General features: G+C 40.6%; 1 protein-coding gene across 3 annotated transcripts in view; it reads left to right on the top strand.

Annotated features, from left to right (window-relative positions):
• The first annotated feature begins 233 nt into the window (after nucleotides 1-233).
• The window catches only part of mtss1 (MTSS I-BAR domain containing 1), a 55506-nt gene continuing 33661 nt past the window's right edge, over nucleotides 234-22078 (top strand). For 2 of the 3 annotated variants that reach the window (XM_051413789.1, XM_051413790.1), the window contains exons 1-3: nucleotides 235-1118; nucleotides 17047-17108; nucleotides 21473-21546. In XM_051413789.1, coding sequence (XP_051269749.1) covers nucleotides 1047-1118; nucleotides 17047-17108; nucleotides 21473-21546 — 208 coding nt within the window. In that variant the 5' untranslated portion in view covers nucleotides 235-1046. Of the gene's footprint in view, nucleotides 1119-17046; nucleotides 17109-21472; nucleotides 21547-22078 lie in introns of all 3 variants that reach the window. The other variant, XM_051413788.1, reaches the window with a different exon arrangement.

Consider the following 22078-nt stretch of genomic DNA (forward strand, 5'->3'; position numbering starts at 1 on the left):
TTACTATTTATTTATTTATTTATTCTTATTCTTTATCTGTTTATGTTTTTTTTAATTCTTATTATCTTTGAGCTGTCTTGTTTTTGTATTTTTATTTTTTTAAACTTACACTGCGCTACAAGCACCTTAAATCTTTATCAACAAAACTGGCCTCGCCTCGTGTGCTTTTATTGTGAAACTCCGAACGGGACGTGGGGGTTTGTCCATTAACGGCCGTTGACGCGCCGTTCGGGGATACACTCATTCACTTCAGGCTGGGACTCCCGTTGGAGTAACCGGAGGAGAGGAGCGACAAAAAAAAAAAACAAACGACGGACTCTCTCGTGAAAAACTCGCAGGAAAACAACGTGAAACCGAGTCGGATGCAGACCGGAGGAAACAGCGAGCGGTGCGGAGGGGGGTTGAAGAGCCGTATCGATTCATTTTAAAACGGAACTGATTGATCGCTGGCGTGTGCGGTGTGTGTGTTTTCGTTTTGGAAAAAGCCACACACACACACACACACACACACACACACAGTCACAGGTTGCTAGCGGAGTTAACGCTAACCTAGCTAGCCAAGTTAGCTATCTGCGGTTAGCTGTGTGTATATATATATGTGTGTGTGTGTGTGTTTTACTTGGAGGACTTGAAGCAGCCCGGGAAGGAAAGTTAGAAAAGGCGGTGAGGCTCTTTTTTTATTCCCCCCCTCAGACTGCCTGCTCCATGGTTCAGTCATGATGTGGTGTTTTTTCGGACGTTTATCAAGTTGGCCGGCTGTTAGCATCGGCTGACTGAAAGCCTCGTCTCGACCTGTGTGTGTGTTTGTTTGTGTGTGTGTTTGTGTTTGTGTGTTTTTTTTTTTATTTAAAAGGTGGACTTTGCTCTCAGGGTGTTGTAACTCTGCCCCTATATTAAATATATCTTTAAAAGAGCCTCCATTGATTCTTCTGTTCGGAGTATTGCAAAACTTGGCTGGAAGTTTTTTTTTTTTCTAGCTTTTTTTTTTGGGAGGTAAAAAAAAAAAGTTGGGAAGTTGAGGAGGATTTTTCCGAGCCTGTGGAAAAATGGATGCGGGTATAGAGAAGGAATGCAGCGCCTTGGGAGGGCTCTTCCAGCTCATCATGAACGACATGAAGGTAAAAGAAAATATGTTTTAATTAACTTTTCTATTCCCTCCAAACCATCTCAGCATATTTGTACAATTATGTTCTTTGATGTTTTTCCCATTTTATCTTTAAAAGTTAGTGTGCAGTGCAGTTTTCTTTACATTTATTTCGTGTTATTCTTCCCATTTCTGTCTTATTTTTGCTCGTAGCATAATGTAATTATTTTTTTTAGCTTTCCCCTATAAAAGAAAGATACTTTAAATGCTTAGTGTTGTCAGGGTATCTGTTTTTAAATGAGAAATTAGGGCTGCACAATTAATTATCACAATATGCAAATGACAAGAAGCTGCAATCTTTTTAAATAAACGTAAACTATGTGACAAACAGCATTATATTTAAGGACTGTAGAGCTGAAGAGACGTCCAGGTCTACAAATCTTGGTTTGTTTGGTACAGAGCCATAAAAAAATGTCACATAATCATGATTTTAATATTTATTTTAGGTGGAAATTAAACTGTCGATGCAGAAATGATCATTCCCTTTAATCTTGTATCATATTACAGTCAGAATATCTGTCGAGATGATCACAAATTCGTGTTTTTCCCATATTGTGCAGCCCTATTAAAAGTAGATTAAAGTGAATAGGTTTGTGTGAGGGGTGGAGGCCTCAGTCGACTGCTTCATTCATTGTAAAGGGACATTTTTTCCTGCACTGCTTCACTTAATACTCACACTTCCTTAAATATAATAACCATATTTACTTCTCTTCCTTTTATATAAGGCGGTGATAATCTCCTGCCTCTTTGGACTGGCTGAGTCATACAGCTCCGAAAAGGGCTTAAAATAAAGCTGTAATAAAGTGAAATGAACAAGTGAGCTTGAGATTCTTATGAAGCTTGAAATATAGGTTATTATGGACTGGATTTAGAATGAGTGGAGAGGAGTTCTGGTGATGTTGATTGGGTAATGAATGAGCTGAGGTTAAAACTGGAAGTGGGCCATCTGAGAGGGTAACAGAGCTGGATGGGGGTGGATTTTACCAGCTGTGTGCTCTTTGATGTTTGTTAAGCAGGCTGCCCTTTGCTGCCTGTCTGTCTGTTTTTCTGTCTGTCTGTGATTCACTGCTCTCAGATGTTCATCGTTAGCAGTCTGTATTTTCCAGTCGGCCCTGAACGCACCTTTTTGTTTTGTCCTAAATCACCAGAAAAAGGCTCCGGTGTTAGCGGGATTGTTGCTCCGACGTTTTCCCAGAGCATGTACCGATACTTTAACATTACCGGTTTCTTAGCTTTTCACGAATATATTGGGCTCTGTGCATACATTGATCTATCAGTAACAAGGAATTACACAGTTACTGGTAAACAAAGGGTGAATTAAAGGTCCAGTGTGTAACATTTGGGACGATCTATTGGCAGAAATGGAATATTATATTTATAGGTATGCTTTCATTAGAGTATAATCACCTGGAAATAAGAATTGTAGCGTTAATGTTAATTGATGAGTTGAGTCTATTTATTGATTCGTTGTTAATATTAAAGCAAAAATGCCAACATTTGATGGTCCCAGTGTCTCTGATGCAGTCTTACATTATAGAAAACTGAATATTTTTGGGATATTAGACTGTGGGTCGAACCATCAAAGCAGTTTTAATAGTTTAGAGCTTTGAAATTCTTATGTTCCCTTTTCAGTATTTACCAAACGAATAATTCATAACCTGGAAAATGATCAGCAGATTAATCAGTAATGAAAATAACCGTAGCAGCCCCAGTTGATATTAACAGTGAAAGGGAAGGTTCGGTTTATTGTTATCAGCCTTCGTCAGAATGTCAATATTGGTGTCTGTCTCAAATATCCACCGTCAGACACGTTGTAAAAATGAGTCCTTGTTGACCCGTCTGGAAAACTGCAGACTGAACGTTACAGTCAAGATAACACAGTAACGGACGCGTCAACACTCTGAAACTATGTGAAACTAATGTGGTGGTAGTTCACATTTCTACAGGCTGTCAAAGTAAAAGCTACGAGCAACGTCCTCAGTTATGTGCTTTTATTGTTGTACACATTAGGCCTCCTGTAAGAACATTTTAATATTATCCTAAACTACTCTTACTTTAAACTCTCTTAACTGGACAAACTCACTGTAAACCTTCCAGCCTGATGAGCGTCTCCTCTTCACGAGGAAGAGGCAGTTCGTGAGGTTTTCTCATCAGCATAATCAGCGTCAAGTTAGAAACCAGCAGACAAAAAGATATAAAGTTTAGTAGTGTCAGCAGTCGTATTAGAGGTCCACGAAACAAATTAAATATTAATAGTACAGCTGCCAGCGACGTGCCATCAGAGCAGCGCCGTACCCGTTACCATGACATAATGTTAGACATCGGTTTAAAGCAAATCGATCCATGACTAATAGGAGAGGCAGTCAGGTGACAATCCCTGAGGTATTAGATAATACATTATACAGCGTGTGATAAAGTACAGTCGCTGCCAATTAAATGTCTAAAATGAAAACGAAACTCTCGTGGCGGTGGCGATCCAACCACTCCTAACTTCTGTTCATACCTGAGTGCGTGCAGTTTAAGAACAAAATGTGTGTGTCAGAGCAGTTGTTGCACAAGGACCAGCATCCTATGTGGAAATGCGACTTACTGAAACCACAGATGACGATTGAGCCTTCAGACGTACAGAAATATTATTGTGTAAGAGTGGATCTTCAGATGACTCAGAATCCATAGCCCGCTGTGTGCTAACCCTGACTCCGCCTGTAGCTCCTCAACGGACACCGATTGGTCCGGTACCGTCGGGGTCTGGACTTTAAGCTCATAGCTAGAAGTGGCACGGTGGATTCTCGTGTGAGTTTGTGATCTCTAGCTGTATCGCTAAGGTTGCCAGCCCTCACGTTTACAGACCAAAACCTCCATTTACCTCCATATTGATTCTGTCAGACAGGAAAGATCGGCCTCCTTCTGTGAGTGACCGTACGTCACCTGAGAGGCTGCGGGGTCGATATGGATGAAATATTTGAGGAAAATGAGGCACAGTTATCGTCTCATTCTGAAGTTAAAACATTTTGGATGGGACTTGATGGAACTAGCAGACATCCTGTGGTGAGAATAGGGAGCAGTACACATGAGTCACTTCTGCTGTCAGATAACAGGGAACAGGGACAGTCATGGTGGATTGCGTGAGAGAGATTGTGGTATCATATCCTGATATTTTACCAACATGGCAAAGAACCAACGGGGGCACTCCTGCCATCTGCCCCACAGACACACACACACACACACACACACACACACGCACACACACGCGCACTCAGAAGTCATGTCTAATTAAATAGAGAGTTGCTGTTCAGATAAATCTCTCCTCAGGGCACCATAACACGCCTGTGAAGAGCTCGCACTCTGAATCAGTCGGTAGACGTGTACAGGGGCACGGAGGCTTGTTGCAGATTGCAGGTCATTTTGTGAATTAACCAAGCAGCCATTTAAAGCAAAGCAAGAAGATTTTTTAGTATTTTTGTGACATGAATTTCCACAAGAGCACAGATTGAACGGTGTCAAAGGACCAACTGTTGAAAATGGAGTATTGAGACCGAGTAGAAGGTGCTAAATTCTCTGTGACATTAGTAAGATCGAACTTTGTTTTATTTTGGCGCCATTCTTCCATTGTGTTTGTATTAATAAGGACACGACGTTTTAGTTCATTTGTAGAAAAGCATGTTAATACCGAGCAGACAATATCAATTTATTGTGTCGTATAAAAGTGGGGGTGAAACGTCATATTGACAATACTCTTCAGGAATTTGAAACAATACGCAGCCCTAATCAGAACAGAATATTCTTTAATACATAACAGATATGGAGTGTTCAATAAAACAGAAGATAGTTTTTGTTATGTGGTAGAAGTAAACAGTCTTTCTCCATTGCGATGCCCGATGAGAGAATGTATTTATTAATAAATGTTTTCTCCACATTGTCCATGGATGATTCATCTTCACAGCTGGTGTAGAAATACTAACTGGAGCTGAATAGGTTTTAAATTTGCACATATTCTACCAAAAAAGAAATTGAATTGAAATTATTATTTATATATATTATATATAACAATTAATTTCTCATTCGGTTAATAAACGTGAAGCTGGCGCTGACAGTTCAGTATTTTGGTGAGAAAACTTTGGCTTAGTGTGGACGAAAGGTCCAAATGGAGAGGAAAACCTTTTGAAATGTAGCTTATTTAAGGGCCGTCCGCACAGAGAACAATAACTGTAACAACAGTGCACACGGCTAAAGGCTGTTTGACACTGTGTCTCAGGTAAAACGACATTTATGTGTAATTTGCAGCCTAATATAACGTTGTATAAGCTTTAATAAGTTCTCCCAATCCCGGTGATATCGTTGTAGTTGTGGTGTCTGTGTGTGTGTGTTAATGTGTTAATTCTAATTATTGTTATACTGATTGTTCTTGTTGTGAATGGTTCTTTTAATGTGGACGCACAGTGAGAGCCGTATGTGTGTGTGTGGGCTTGTTTTACCCCACAGCATCTGTTAGGTTACATTCTAGGAACAGATCTATTTAGTTCTGTTTCTGCACAGTGTGACACTGTCTGTATAAGTAACTACAATGAGCAGAAAAAAAGGTTATTTAGTTAAGAAACCTAAACTGTATTACTAAGCTGTATTAGGGAGCAGACGTTCAGTTTCTACTCTGTCCTGAAGCTCCAATTGGATGCCTGCGCTCTACTTAATTGAAGCACATGGTACTGACAGCCCATATGCACAACAATGACAGCCTGGTCAACCACGTTTTAATCTTTTAGTCTTTCTGCATTATAGTGAAGGGAATCATCTATTGTGCATCATTCTGCAGAAGATATTAAAATGTTTGGCCTTATCGCTCAGCCTCATTACATCCCGTCCCAACTTCCTGTCTGATACAAGAAACACGTGACGGTTCGGAAGAGAAACGCCATCCTGAAGCAGCTTCGTGTGGGACCTTCAAGTTCTACTGGAGAGAGAGAGAGAGACAGACAGCTTATTGATTTCTGTCTCTGCTATATCAGGAGTGACATTATGAGCCATCGACCTTTCGCACTCCTCTCGTCTAACCCTCCATCCCGACGTGCTCGCTGCCCTCCTTCACTCTCACTCTTTCAGCTCCCTCCATCTTTTCCTTTCAGACTCTCCTCAGCCACTTCTTCTCCTCCCCCTTCCTACTATTCGTTTTTCTGGTGACTCCTCTTCCTTTCTCCCCTTTCCCCTCCGTTCTTCCTCTCTTTCTGTAGATTTCCTGCCCCCACCAGCTCCCCCTGATGTAATTCGCTGTTCACGAGGATTTGATTAGTGTTTGAGTATTACATTTATTCCCCTCGTTAACTTGGTTTTAAAGGAGAATGCCACTCAAAACAACACCGAGCTGCCCTCCTTTCCTCGTACTGTATCGTGTGTGTGTGTGTGTGTGTGCTTACGTGTTATCCGTCCAGCACTGTGTACTGAAGGTGAACTGAATGAGATGGCAGCAGTGTGTGTGTAGAATAGCAAATAGCTTTCAACAGCAAGCTACAGCCGTGTTCAATTTCTACACGAACACACACACACACAAACCATAGTAAACAATGGTTATAACTGCATTACTGTGTTTTATAATCAGTCCTATCTATATATAATTAAGTGTGTGTGTGTGTGTGTGTGTGTGTGTGTGTAAGGAGAGTAAAATACAGGGTTTTCCCACACATGAGTTGTTTTGACCTGAGTGATAACTGCACAATTAACACACACATATATACAGCACGCCCTACATTTCCAGGCCATAATGTGATGCGATGCCATCGAGGCTTAGTCACATCACTGATATAAAATTTTATAGTTCCTGATAAGTGTGTGTGTGTGTGTGTGGGGGGGTGGGGGGTGGGGGGGTTGATTTCAAGGAAGTCTCACGGCTGACAGGAAAATTGGCAGCCTCAGGTGAACGTGGGCCTGGACACACACACACACACACACACACACACACACACACACACACACACTGAATGCACACACTTTGGTGTAAAACTGACCAGCAAACAGGTATTATAGAAATACACACATTGCCACGCACACGGTGTGTAAAGGTAGGTTATTTGTGGGTGTTAGCTGCTAAGGAGCAGAGGAAGGAAGGATGAGGTATAAAAGGAAGTTGGGGAAAAACGGGAGGAAATGAAAGGAAGAACATGAGAATGGATGGGGAGGGGAAGGGAAGAAATGATGGGGTAGGAGAAGAAAGGGGGCCATCTTTGGAAGTCCACTCTTTGTAGACCTGCTCTTCCTCCTCCTCCTCAAATGAGTCAATCATACCTCACAGAAGCTAAAACAAGGGCGCCTTCAGTCAATCATTTTCCAACGTTGTCACCAGGAAGTTGCCTAAACGCAATAAAATACCAGTCTGAGCCAAATCCGAAATAACAGTTCTTCAGAGAGGACAGTGAGGGTTCAATTTGGCTTAGATGGTTTTTTAGAGAGCAGAGATTACAGCTACAAAGATGACATTAAAAGAGGTTGGATATGATGGATAATGGAAAAACAGCATGACACATAATACGCACACTGACGAGCTTTAAACGCAAACAACAAGTTATCATCTATCTTAGAATATACTGGAATATAGATAGTAACGCCCAGGAACAGACAGATCTTCAGAAAGACAGATGACAAAAACCCTCCAATGAGACGTTTCATTGAGTTGCAAAGGCTGCTGATATCAGCTGAGGTGGATTATGGGATACTGATAGGAACGAACACACCGGTTGTTCCCTTTCAAATTCAGCTGTAGAAAGCTGCATTTCTCAACTTCATTTGAAGGGGCCTTTGAGATCGGACAGATCCGTTCAGACAGGCTCGGTCTAGAAACACAGACTGTTTGGAGGATCCAGCTCGTTGACTGGGACACAGCCAAAGTCTTGATTCGAACCATTTGACGTGGAAGGTGGGCGGAGGGGGGGGGATGAACATGAGTCAACAGGTAGAGAGAGATGGACTTGATGAGGCAGTATGGATGGCTGCAGTTCAATAGAGGGTGTGGGTTTATAACACACACACAGATATCACTACCCACTAATGGAGCTACCCACACAGTAGGCACTGCATGGAGGAATGTGGTTTTATAATGTAATGATTTAAACATTTTGAACGTTTTTTAAAAGGCATCATCGTATCAAAGGAAGTTTGGAGAATTTTCTTATATGGAGTTAAACGATCAATGTTACAAACTGGACCTTAAATGCTTAAAGGAACTGATGTTGGATTGTTCTGGATGCTGGAAATAATATATATAATGATTTGCAGTTTGTCTTAAAAGGATATTTTTATCTCACAGGCTTGAATTTGGCAGATTTAGCAGAATTTTTTATTGGCAGTGTTTTCTGGTGCAGATCAAAGAATTCTATTGATTGGAGACACAGATGAATAACCAGTAAGAGGCTGAGCGCTGCGACTGGAGACAAAGGAATACACAAATAGTATGCAAAGACACAGAAATAGACAAAAGTCACGTGGACATCAGCTGCCGTTTAGTTCCTCTCCTCCACACCAACAGGAACCCACAGCAACACTCAGGCAAAGAGATAATTGTTAGGGAAGACAAAGGGGGAAAAGAACAGAAGAAAATACTGTAGTTCTGGTCAGAGACAGCGGCACTCGTTCAGGTTTCTCTCCAAGAAACTCAATTTTGACTTGTGACTGAAATTCAACGTCATAAACCAGCAATCAACCCCAGAAACATGAGACCACCAGGATGTTGTCGCAGGTGCACACTCCCACTGTACTGATGAGCACACCAACGTTTTTTTTTTTTTACTCATCTGTCAGTGTTTCACATTTGAGCTCCCAGAAAGAAACTTCTTTGATCTGTGGGTTGGAAGTGTTTTCTCCCCTGATTCTCTGAGACTTCAAGCAGAGCCTCAGCTCCCTTTTTTCAGTCATTTGCAACTGTAACTTATTTATGGTTTGAGATGATGCAGCCCGTTCGACATTCAGTGTCATTAAAAGCAGAAAAATACTAACTGCATGGGAACTGTCAGCTCTCTAATAAGAAGTAAAAATACCAATAGCCAATTGTCCTTGAGCAAGGCAGTCTACTGGCTGACCTCTGACCCTGAAACCAAATTGGTGGATTTTGGAGACTGAACGACTCACTGTCAGTACAAATACAGGTGACATTTAAGGACTTTACTCATTTGTCATTGTAATTGTCCCTATAATGGTCTTTTTTTCTATAATCCAAACCTTTTGACCAATCATAAAAAAGTGGACAATTAAGCGAGATTTGTTTGTTCTTGAGTGGCCATCTATCACTTCCTAGGTTTCCGTTGTCTGTTTAGTTTATCGTCATAGCGGTTTACAAAGTTAGGCTGTATATTGGAAGTCTAGTTGGTTCGGTGTGAAATAGCTGTGAGGAATTTGGAGTTGGTGCTTTATGTCCGTTCCACTGGGCACAGCTTTGTGACGTTACGTCTGCGATGCTGTTTTGCTTCTTCCTCCACGCGGCTTTATACCCTTAACCCACCGGGAGTGTTTCACAATTGGCGTGTCAGCCCGCCTGATTTTGTTGACTTTTACTGGTCATTTACCTTTTATTTCTGTGCTTCTACCATGAGTAAGTAGGCTACGTAGTTAAATCTTTCTTTTCTCTTTCTTTCTTTCTCTGTTTTTACAATCGGGAGTCTGCACAAAGTGCTTTATTTTGAAAATTGACCGGATTCTCTCTGCCATTCCCGTGTCTGGCTTCCTGCCTGGTTTGATCTACTCTGTGCAGATCTATTTGCGTCAAATATAGACTCGCCACGTCTTTCTCCACAGAACAGAGTGGAGAACTGCTGCAGCGCTTCCGGTGGAATCACAAGCATTGTCTAGAATGACAGCAATCAGACGACGCACCCGTGGCCGCTGGAATAAAGCAGTAAATTCTTCATTTGCAGGCTGCATGACTTCAGTTTTTACCGCAAGATTTCAGTATGGAAATCAATTGATTGAGCCCAGCTACTGGGGGGGCTAAGACCCCTCAACTTTGTGCCAATCCAATCTACTAAACTCTGTGACCAACTTCAGTATTTCAAAGGGAAGAGCGCAATGCATAGCAACCCAGACACCGCGTTGAAATAGAGTGAACAACAACAAAGCATAGGGCAGTGATCTGCCTACTGTCAATATTAAAAGAAAGAAAGGACTGGGAGTTATGTAAGAACGATAAGAGGACTGAAAAGTCCGTGTTCTCTTCTGACTGTTTGTCTCACTTAATAAAAACCTCATTGTTTGATAGATAAAGGGACCAGGCAGCCAACTGAGTTGAACATATAGACTTCACTGAACAAACCATTAACCTGATGTTGACACACCCTACCTGTCTACTTTCCCCTCTTTCTCTTTTTCTGCCTTTCTCTCTTTGAATTAACCAGTGTTGCTCAAACACAGCGTTAAACAAACCATCAACCTGCTGTTTGAACAGTCTCAACCTCTCCTGCCCTCCCTCGCGCTCTGTTGCTTCGATATGGGGACCGTCTGAAACATAATTGCCAGGGTGGTGAACAAAATGTCCAGTGTTTTGGTTTTTTTAAAATATATTTTGGGCGACACAGCCAGTATATATGGAGTCATTTTTAGAAATGAAACTATAGAGTTGTGAGCAGTTAAAGATTTATGTCTTTAACCAATGAGCTTGGGGCTGAGAGCCACAGAGTAGGGAAGTCATAAAGTGAAGAGAGACAGACTAACATATTGTTGTTTTTGGTCTTTTATGAGATTTATGGAGAATAATGAATAAAATGTACATTAGCACGTAGCTTTTACACAAGAAATCCAACAGGCCTAATATTCCTCCATGTCTGGGAGGGATTGAAATGCACACACAAAGCTTGAACATCTCTTAATGAAAGGAAGATTAAACAAAAGTGATCGCTTAGTCGTAATCCTCTGTAGTGTGTAATCATCGGGTTTCACTCTCAAACTGGTTTCAGTGGAATTTGCACACATCACATTCTTCTGGTAAATGCCTTCCCTGCTCTGTGACACTTAGTGATTTATGATAAGATGGTTATCAATATCCCCATATATCCTAAACCAGGATATGTCTCCTGCTGCAACCAGTTAGTCTGAACAGTCAAATAGAGTGGCTGAATTTACTTTCGGCAGGGTCGGGGTCAGTTTGCTCATGAAGAGAGTTTTAGTTTTGTAAGCTGCGTTAAAAACCAACCCAGAATTAACCTCTACTAACATCAGAGGACACAGCAAAGGAGATTTGTTTCAATAAGGAAGTGAACATTTAAACAGACCAGCATTTGTAGTCTGAACATATTCTCATCACCTGTTTGACTAACATACAGTCGTAGGTGAGTAATGTACACATTTCACAGTTCTGTCATATATAACTGAAGGTTGCAGAGGCTCTTAGAGGAGCTGATACACACACACTTCCCAAATCTCAAGACTGATTTGTGCAACAAGCTGATTGGTTGATCTGTCAGGGGGCAGGTTCGAAAGGAGAGACTGGAACTGAGTGGAACAATGGAACAAGTGTAAACGCTATTGTCTCTGCTTGTTCCAGCTTTTAGTCCCTCACTGTTTCTGGTTGAATTCTCAGACTGGTTCATTGGAATTTGCGCTTCCAAACTGTTTCCACTGAAAAATACTTTGGCTCGTCTGTCAATAGCCACACCTCTCCAGTTATTTGCGAGTATCTGGAAGATGACAAACAAACAAACAAACACTCATACACAAGCAGCAGTTACTTTACAGTCACCTGGATGGAGGTCTGCACATGTAAAGGTAAGACAGGAAGCTGCACTGCACATTCATGCACCAATAATCATGAACTGAGCTTGTTTTTAAAACTGAAGCACATGCAGTGAAAGGTCACAAAATTAGAGGCCGATCAGTCAACAGTCAGCTGTAAAAGACACACATACACTTACACTGATGCCAACATGCAGTACTAATGCATGTAGTGTTTCTGAGGCTGTATCCAAGGCTCATGAGCTTTCTTAGCTGGACGCCATAGACAACAATCAGAGCTAGCCATGTAAGTGTTCTGTGATCATTTAAAAACTGGATTTATGAAGGCCTTTTTGCAGTATTTTACCCCTTTTCAGTCATTTTCAGCAGTTGGAGCCAGTTCATGTTCTTTTTAATATTGTCAGCTCTCACTTTGCATGTGGTTCATCCTGTCTTGCTACTCTGAGCTTCAAATTGAACATTTTAACCACAGCAGTGTGCAGTTTGTGTTATTGTAGAAGTAGGTCTTCAAAAAGCACCTATGACTAGGACACACACTGTTTGCTGCTTTATACTCATTACAAAATGAATATTTTTGGGTTTTGGTTGGACAAATCAAGCACTTTGAAAACGTTAACTTCCATTAATTGAGGAAATACTCTGCAGTGAAATTGATAATAACAATGATTGTTAGTTGCAGCCCTTTTCCACTGATATCTGAACCTCCAACCACAGCAGTGTCATTGCCTTTCTGGCTGACTGACTGATTAAATGAATGAATTACCGACTGACTAGTTGACTGAGTGACTAAATAAGGTATTTCTAGAGAGAGTCTGGACTTTACGAAGGTCAACAAGGCAGTATTCTCACTTTCAGAGATGTCACGCCAGTCTCCCCTCAGCACTCTGTCTCTTTTCTTTCTGACGGTCAGTAGAGCAAGTCAGGATTATCATGGTAGGATTAGACGCTGAAGGCAGGTGACTACACACACAGAGAGACTATAAGTAACCAGATACCTGGTCCTGCTGTCTGGTTGACTAAGCAGGTAGGATAACAGCTCTCTATATCTTCTATACATGGAGAGCTCTCTGAATAGAGTTTACTGTGTCCGTGCTAGTGGAGCATGGAGACCATTTCCACTCATCTGAATAGAGTTTTAGGCCAATACCAAATACCAGTGTTTACTTTTGAAAACCTGTGGATTTATTTGATAGATATTCTTCCTAAAACTTAAATTATTCTTCAATTTATCAAATTTGTCATCAATTAATCCTCTATAAGTTATTGTGTAGGGCTATGTAAAAGTATTAAAAATATTAAAAAGTATTTAAAAGTATTTTTTTGGTAGCAAACGTTTGGTCAGAATGCGGCTAATGGATTATTGACTAATTTTTTATTTCTCTGATTCACTGGCTTTGAATACATACCATAAATAATATATTTTAGAGAATTGTGACCAAGATCAGTACTGAGTGGGACATTTTACTTTTAAAAAATAAACCTCTTCTGGACTCACGATATGATAGATATACTGCTTACAATAAAAATATCTTGTTACCGATCGAGTCGACAAACACGTATCAATACATGTGATTAGCTGAAATGCTCAAATTTGAATTCAGCTTCTTTTCAAACACTACTTTTGACTCAGAAAGAACCCAAATCGACTCGCTTTTTGTCAGTTGAATCAAACCTCAATCACCCCAGTGGTTTGCTCAGACTTACATCTCATTCATTATGTTGTTCACTCATAACTTTAGTTACTTTTTCTTCCTCTTGTGAGAGTACACAGCTGTTTTGTTGGCAGCTGTCTCTGGGAACCCTGTAGACACCATCAGTGACCCTTGGGGTCCCAGGACCCTAATTTAGCAACCACTGCTCTAAAGCTCACAGTATCAAGCTTCAGTGGACTCTGATACTCTGTCCGTCTGGTGTTTTCAGCCCTGCCTGCTGCAAAACCACTGCTGGAATATTTTGTCTGCGACTGACTGTGACATTCCTGGCAGTCACAACAAATCCTGACAGAATTTAAGGTTTAGGCGAGAAATGGCGAGGGAACAAGAGCTGCACAGACTGAAATACAAGCAGCAGAGATTTTCTAGTGTACGCTCTTAGTTTGTAGCTTAATACTGTTGTCCAGAGTGACCTTCAGTGACTGCTCAAGTAGAATAAACTTAATTTCTTAGATAACCAACTCTACATGAAGGAAGTCAAGCGTCAGAGCTACAGTGCTGTGATGATAATCAAGTGAACAGTAGGGGTAGTACTGTAATAGGTGTTTGGTATGTTCCTCAGTTTTAGGGTCAAGGTTTGGTATGTTCTCTGAACAACAGGGAATACAAAATATAAAAAAAAATGCTAACTATGTCAGCATTTAATTTATATAATTGGCCATTATTCTTTCTTTAAAAATCAAGGCACTTAAAATGAAAAAATAAGAAACTGCCAATATGCCAGTTTGTCCATTGTCACTGTCAGGAAATCATAACACTTCCAAACGATGGATCTGAAGGACATGGCGGACTCTGCCACTTCTCGCTGTTTTTGCAAACAGACAACACCTAAGTGTATTAGGGCTAATTTGATGGTAAGCGTTTGATTATAGGTTGCATTGGAGTACAGGGCGAAACACGCATACCATTACACCTTGTGAAAGACTCAGCAGACAAAAATGTACAGACATGTAATAAATTGCCAGTCGGAGAACACGAGGTACAAGAGATTTGATTCCAGGCAGATTTATGCATGAGACAATTTTCCATGCATGGATTTTCTGAAAGATTAATATGGTGAAAACCCCTTGCATGAGATGAGGTTTTGGAAAGATTACAGTATATTCTGAATGCCTTCAATTCAGAACACTATATTATCATATCTAGAAATGACATACTGCCTGAAATTTACAACCATCCACTCAGTATCAGTAATTCAATAACAACAAATGATTTTGGCTCCAAAAACATTGCTTTCCTCACAAATGCTGTAAAATTCTAAGTCCAGTTTACCTTAAATGTGCATCATAAATTTTATTTGTCAGCGTTATGTTCTTTTTTCCTCTAAACCCCAGTATAAATTTTGTTCCAGCCACAACTTATTTTGTCCCCGCAGGAATCAATAAGGTTTTTGGAGTGCAATCTATTTCTATTCATTTCCTTCCTCTTCCATTTATCCCAGGTTCACAATTAGTTGTCCACGAGAGGCATTCAGCCGGTCACCTGCAGTATTTCATTATGCTGTGTTAAGTCCCTGCAGCTAGTAAACCTGTCAGGCCCTATGCCGTGTGCATGCCTGGCTAGCTGCGAAGCGGGGGCCGGCTAACGGCTTTAGCAGTGTGGAGCTAAGAGGCTAATGGCGTGGTGTTAGGGGTTAAATCGGTATTATCCCCTGTCTGGTGGACCAGCAGAAACAGAGGACAGACAGGGTGACTGGGTTTGGAAAAATAAAGAGAGAGAGAAAGTGGGATTCAGCCCTCCGTCCCAACAGGGCTTTCCTGCATTTTTAATTGAATAACCAGAACACCACACCAGCAGCTGTTGGTCACAGATGTAACCCAAGGTCAGAGCCTGCAGCATGAACCAGCCTTGGATTACATAATCAATCAGCTGCTGTTACAAAATGCGGACATAGAAACAGTTTTTACCCCCTAAAGGAAGTGTTAAACACAAACCTGGAGGATATTTTTTATCTCTGCACAGAGAGAAATAAAACTTTTTTCCCCCTTTTTGAGCTTTTGAAACCCTCTCAGTCATGTTGTGCTGTTTTGGTGATATTAGCGAAGAGTGCAGATATTCTTTAATCCTATTTACACTTGAGTGAAAACAAACTAGTCAATTATTGATTAGTCAAATTACATGAAATGAATCAGCAACTATTTTTTATATTATCACATAATTTATGTCATTTTGAAAGCACAACTGCTTTAACATTACGTAGTTTCATCTCTTCGATTGTGTAGATTTGCAGCTTTGTTTTATAGATTTTTTAAATTCTTTTGGCTTTTTAAATTTCCTTTAGGTCTAAATTGAAAATGTGCATTAAAAAAAAGTTGTGTGAAACAATTAAATCTGTGCTACTCGGGGTTTGAACAGGATCTGTGGCTCAGTGGTGATATTAGATGCTGAGATGTGCTCAGAGGAAAAGCTGCAGTTTCACAGAGAATCAATCACAGCTGCATGACGGCAGCATTGGTTTGCTTCCTCATGCTTGTTTCTATATGTTTATGGTCGGCCTGAGAGCCCCAGCCTCATGTGAAACCCAGAGAAGAGCCAAAAATAACACGAGTCAGTCAGCTGTTGATGGTTTTACACCGTTCAGAGCTGCTGTTGTTGTTCAGAATAACTCAGAGACAGATCTGCAACTATTACTCCATCAATCTGTCGACAGAAAACTAGTTGACAACAATATCTCTGTTGACCAGCGGGCGGCCAGTAATGCTGACCTTTCACCCCAGAGCCTAATCTCTCCTGAACTGATTTCTCAGCACCACCTGAATTAACAGCATCATTAAACTCAATATACTGTAGACTCCTGTTTCCTGTCTCGATCCTTCATTCATTTTTCATCATCATTCTTCATGTGTTTGTTTTTCTTTCCTTGTTTTTCTTGTCATTCTACCTTGCTGTCTCTTTTCATTTTGCATACTTCCCGCTGCCCCCCTGTTCTGTCTTGATACCCCATTGTTTTCTCTCTTTTTGCCATTCTGATTTACATTTAGATCCATTCTCTCAATCATTTCAGTTCAGTCCATTAATCCTGGCAATGAGATATTATTTATAATTCTTATTCTCTCGGCCACTCCGCGTACAAATTGGTGAATTTTTATTGCTGCCGAGTTCATACGCGTCGCCTCTGTGTGTAATGAGAATACAGCAAATACACATTAAGATGTCATTTTGAAACAAATCAATTATATCTCATTTTTAATCTCATCTCCCTTTTCATCAAGTGTTTATTTTGAGTGTACCAGAGTAAAATAAGATTACATTGAAGTATTTGTTTTGTTTTGTAACCACTCATTCCAGTCCAGTGCAGAGGAATACCTGACAGCTTTAATACTAAGACTTTAATAATAGCTGTCTCCCTCATTAAGGTCATAAGCTCTTAAATGTTAAAGCTTTGTGTTTAATGTCTCGGCTAAACTCAGTGAATCCTTTTGTCGTCAGATTTGTTGTGCGATGCTGTCGGAGGTTTAATGTAATTTATGTTCTCTGTATTTGCTGCAGGCCAGTTATCCTACATGGGAGGACTTTGTAACCAAAGGAGCCAAGCTACAATCACAGCTCAGGTAAAACACAACACACACACACACGCATACACATTTTAACTCGGCATGTAATATTTATTTTCCTATCTGACCCCATCGGCCTGCATGTCATACAACCACTGGCTTCTAGGGCTGTAACCAAATCATAATATTTCCAAGTACGCTCTGCTTGACATTATAAGTGATGTATTATCACCTGGAGAGCAGCCGCCCTAGACTAAACTCCTATAATAAACTACATGTAAAGTCTTTTACATGTAAGACTCGTGTTTTAGTTCCTTTGGTCATCATCAGTGATTCAGTGAATGAGTCAAAGAAATACAAAGAATGCATCCTGATCATAGTTCAGTAATAAAATCCACACTGCAGTCCATCTTTCCTGTGTGGCTATAAACTGCGGTGTAGGAAGTCAATCGTTGTAAAAATGCAAAACACTCACCTGGGAATATGTCACATTTATACCGGCAGCAATGTGAACCAAGCAGGACAGGGACTAGTAGACAAATGGCAGTAGCTTGCAGAGCTCCTGGGGTCTCGGGGGTTACGCTGATGCACTGAACAGACAAACACTGGCTCCAGATAGGGCCTTTTGCAAATTTCGCAGGTTGTTTTTCTTACACCCTTGGAAAGTGAGTGGTATTCAGTTTGTTGCAATCAGCAACTTCACGGCTAGATGCCACTAAATCCTACACACTGCTCCTTTAAGCAACATTTTGTGTTTAAATAACTTCATAATGGTGAGTTTGTCTTTGGTAGCACAACTCAGGCAAGTTACTGGAAGTTTTAAATAGAAGTTTTTATAATATTTATTTTGTTGACCCTTTGCAAAATGTGGCTGCTAAACATATTCTTGTTATTGTCATATACTGTACCTCACATGAATACTGCATGTGTTTTGACTCTGACTCTCTGTCACACACACAATGACCCAGTAGCTGGCTCAGTGTAATAACAGCATAATGGCTGTGCTTCCCAGTAGGCCAGTTTACTTTGATAAGCATCACTCTGCCTGCTGCAGCCAGTCACAGTCCATTAGCCCTGCAAGTCAGCCAGCTACACACACACACACACACACACACACACACACACACACACACACACACACACACACACACACACACACACACACACACACACACACACACACACACAGATGCAGGCACAAATAGGACATCCATGCTCTTCAAACCACTCTAATGTTTAATGCTACTCAAAAGATTTGCTGTGGATAATTTTAATAACGAAGCTTCAATCCAGACTCCACAGTACAACCACCATAAAAATCAAATGCCCTTTCAAATAGGAAACAAAAACATTTATTTTCATCTTTTATTTTTTTTTAAGAAGTTAATATTTTATAATATGTGTGATTTTCAAGTCTTTATTCCATACCTCCCAGCCTTATTGAACCCTTCACAAGAGGATATTACAGAGGTCTTAATGAAGTCTTAACAGAGTTTGTTCAGGAAACGTTTAATTAGTTCATTGTCAAAGAGCTTTTGTGCTCAGCTGACAGGACGTCACATGATTCACATGACAAATGTAAAGGCTTCAGACAGAAACACGTCTGACACAGTAGATGTGTTGAAAATGACATAACTGTGGCCTAAAAGATGGAGCAGAGTCCCATAGAGGGTTGTTGTGGGATTTGGATCTTGCAGGACACGACACAAATGTTGTGGACGTGGTCTGTATTAAATCATGAGAATATATATGAAAATATGAGTGACTGTTCGTAGGTTTAACTATCGATGAAAATAAATTTCCTTCCATAAACACTAGAACAAATAAAGCTTCAGTTCTTTGGACTGTAGTTGCGCATTGAGACACAGACTGTTCAGAACAATAGATAATATGTTGGCACGTTCAGGCAGTCGGATAATTGGCTCTGCCCTGTTTGTGCTTAGTGATTTTTGATGAAAAGTTGCATTGTGAAATAATCATTAGGGGTTTGTGCAAAGTCTGGAAAATGTTTAATTTTAACCGCTTTGTTTTCAAGGTTAGGAAAATACTTAAATTTGAATACAATCCTTAAAAAATGCTTGATTCGACATAACGCTGTTTCATTTACGCAATGAAATTAAAACTTGAATACTTGATTTAACCATCATTAATATAAGGAATCGCCATCTGTACACACGAATAATTACGGTATCACTGCTTCTCTAAAGTCTGGGACACTGCCTCAAGCTAAAGATGCTTTTACTTTTAAAGGCATTAAATGAGACTGTTTTTATTTTGGATCTTCCAAAGTTGACTTATTGAACAGCTGAATTATTAAGTATCTTTTTTAATAGGAATGGGAATGATTAGAAGAGTTGTGCAGTCTGATGTGAAGCCCCACTCTAACCAGTGTGTGTACCAGCTGAACAAAGACAACTCAGAGCTTCTGTTGGACTCCAGTGGGGTTTCTAGTGTCTTGTTGAGGAATGTGGGACTGAGTTTTCCCGCAGCACCACCAGAGTGTTCAGGCAGCTGGGAATCATGGGACGGCAGATCAAACATGTCTATGCACACATGAAGTGTGTGTTTTGATTTTATATTGCCTGTACTGGGACTTCATGTTAGTTTTTAACCCAGATATTAAGTGTTTTAGTGTCCTGTACTTTTTATCATTCTTATTGGGTTCTGTTGTTGCCACAGTTGGCTCACATCAAAGGAAGTTATTGATTATTTCACTTGTTAGTTATGACAGTCAGATGAGGAAATTGTTGTTCTTTGAATTGTGTGTGTGTGTGTGTGTGTGTCTGTGTGTTAATATGAAAGAATTTCCACTGAGGTCAGGCAGACTCACACACACAAACTATTGACAGCAGTGTCATCTGATCTTTTTAGTTAGGTCTATGTTTCTATAGCTGTGCACACACACACACACACACACACACATACACACACACACACAGTCATTACCCCCGAAAACCTGACTGGTAATGGAACACACACACACACACACACACACACACACACACACACACACACACACACACACACAGACAAAAGGTCCATTGATGATAATGATGTGTGTGTGTGTGTCAGAAGGTCTCCAGTTGCACTCCTAACACTGGCCTTTGAGGGCGACCGGCTTCTCATGTGGCTAAACCAACCCTCCTTCCAAAATAAAAGTCCTTTATTTTTCCTTTTTAAATACAGAGTTTGTTTATGATGTGTCTTCTGCAGCAGAGTGTTTCTTTGATCTAAACCAGAGAAGATTTTTTTTGTTTGTTTGTTTTATTTCAAGCTGCCCAGTTATGAGCAAGCAGAAGTCACATGGCTCATATGATAACCTGCCATCCATCCTGCGGGAGTGAAGTTGGCGAGTCTGATTCAGTTAATGTTATTTCAGTTATAACCAGTGTGGCTGTTGGTATTCCTCTGCTGTTCATACCACTCAGGAATAGGGATGGGTATCATTACAGTTAGATTGACACTACTTTTTGTATTGGCACCCTGTTATCTCCTGATTTGGAATTTCCTGTTGCTTCTGCATTGCACTTTTTGTCACTATAGGTCTTCATTGGACCATGGAGCTCCTACTTGAAGCCAACATGCATTAAGTCATTTTCCAAAGCCAGTAACCTAATATGAAAGACACCTGAGAACAGTCAGATCCCCTCACACAATCCCTCACCGGTTTCCCGCCGGTGAACATTTTCAGTAATGTTTGTTAACCACCAGTCAGGAGGTACCTCAACTTGGAACAGTAGTAGTGGGAAAGAAATTATTGGTTATTTGTGTTTGATTTTCAATAAATGGCAGTTTGTTACAAGTAGAAACTCGCTTTGTTTTTTATATAACTGTAAATAAAAATAAGTGTAAACTAATGTTGTATGTTTAACAGCTGCTTTAGCCAAAATATACCATCGCAATAATCATTATCAACACCTGATCTTTCTTGCACCACAGACTGTTGCGTATTGACAACAGGCTTTTGAAGTGGCTGATGGCCGGTTCACATGACACATTTGCATGGTGGCAATCGTGCACCAGATTGCCCAGCACAATTTCTCTCCGCAACCCATACGTTAGTACATTGGAAGATAAAGTTAGGAAGCCTGAAAGCGTATGTAGTAACATAATTAAAATTTTTTTTGGTGCATCAATCATCACGGTTAGGTAGCAAATGCTCAATGGCCTGGTATCAGTCTGTGGCCTTTGGACTGGGAACCACTGATCAACATGCCTGAAGTGTAAACTCATTTGTGGTTTGTGTTCTCCTGGTCATGTCTAATTTGTTTGTGTTGGCAGCTTCTTGTTCTGTCAGTGAGTTTGAGCGTGGCCACCGTTCTGCCCATCATGCAAAGACGGAGACAGAGAGAGAGATTATGTTTTGACTGTATTTGATGGCTTCAGTTAATATATATGCCATGTTTTTTTCTTTGCCTTAGGACGACCATCGTGGTGACTGGAGCCTTCCTGGATGCTTTTCAGAAGGTGGCAGACATGGCGACTGGGACCAGAGGTAAGCTCACTCACCGAAACACAATGTTACACATCCAGTTTGATTGTGTTCTCGGCTGTGGGCCAGACACATCATTCTGAGATCATCGTGTGTGTGTGTGTGTGTGTGTGTGTGTGTGTGTGTGTGTGTGTGTGTGTGTGTGTGTGTGTGTGTGTGTGTGTGTGTGTGTGTGTGTGTGTGTGTGTGTGTGTGTGTGTGTGTGTGTGTGTGTGTGTGTGTGTGTGTGTGTGTGTGTGTGTGTGTGAGAGATCATGTAAGAGAGCCAAGGGAAATGTTTTTCCTGTTGATCTGTCTGTTCCTTCCTTCTTGCAGTGTGATCTTTCACTGTGTCTCTCTTTTTTATTATAAATAGTTAGTGAGATCATGAGGGAACTAATTAACTCCATTCACTCTCTGTGGACCAGGCTCTCTGTGTGTGTGTTGTGTGTGTGTCTAGTATAATGTAGAAACCATTAAGGTTTGGGCTACTGTGTGATGAAATGGGCCAACCAGTTTTTGGTACATCTCCCTTTCTCTTTTCTTTCCTGTTTTT

Source organism: Dicentrarchus labrax, unplaced genomic scaffold (assembly GCF_905237075.1).
Source record: "Dicentrarchus labrax unplaced genomic scaffold, dlabrax2021, whole genome shotgun sequence".
NCBI lineage: Eukaryota > Metazoa > Chordata > Actinopteri > Moronidae > Dicentrarchus > Dicentrarchus labrax.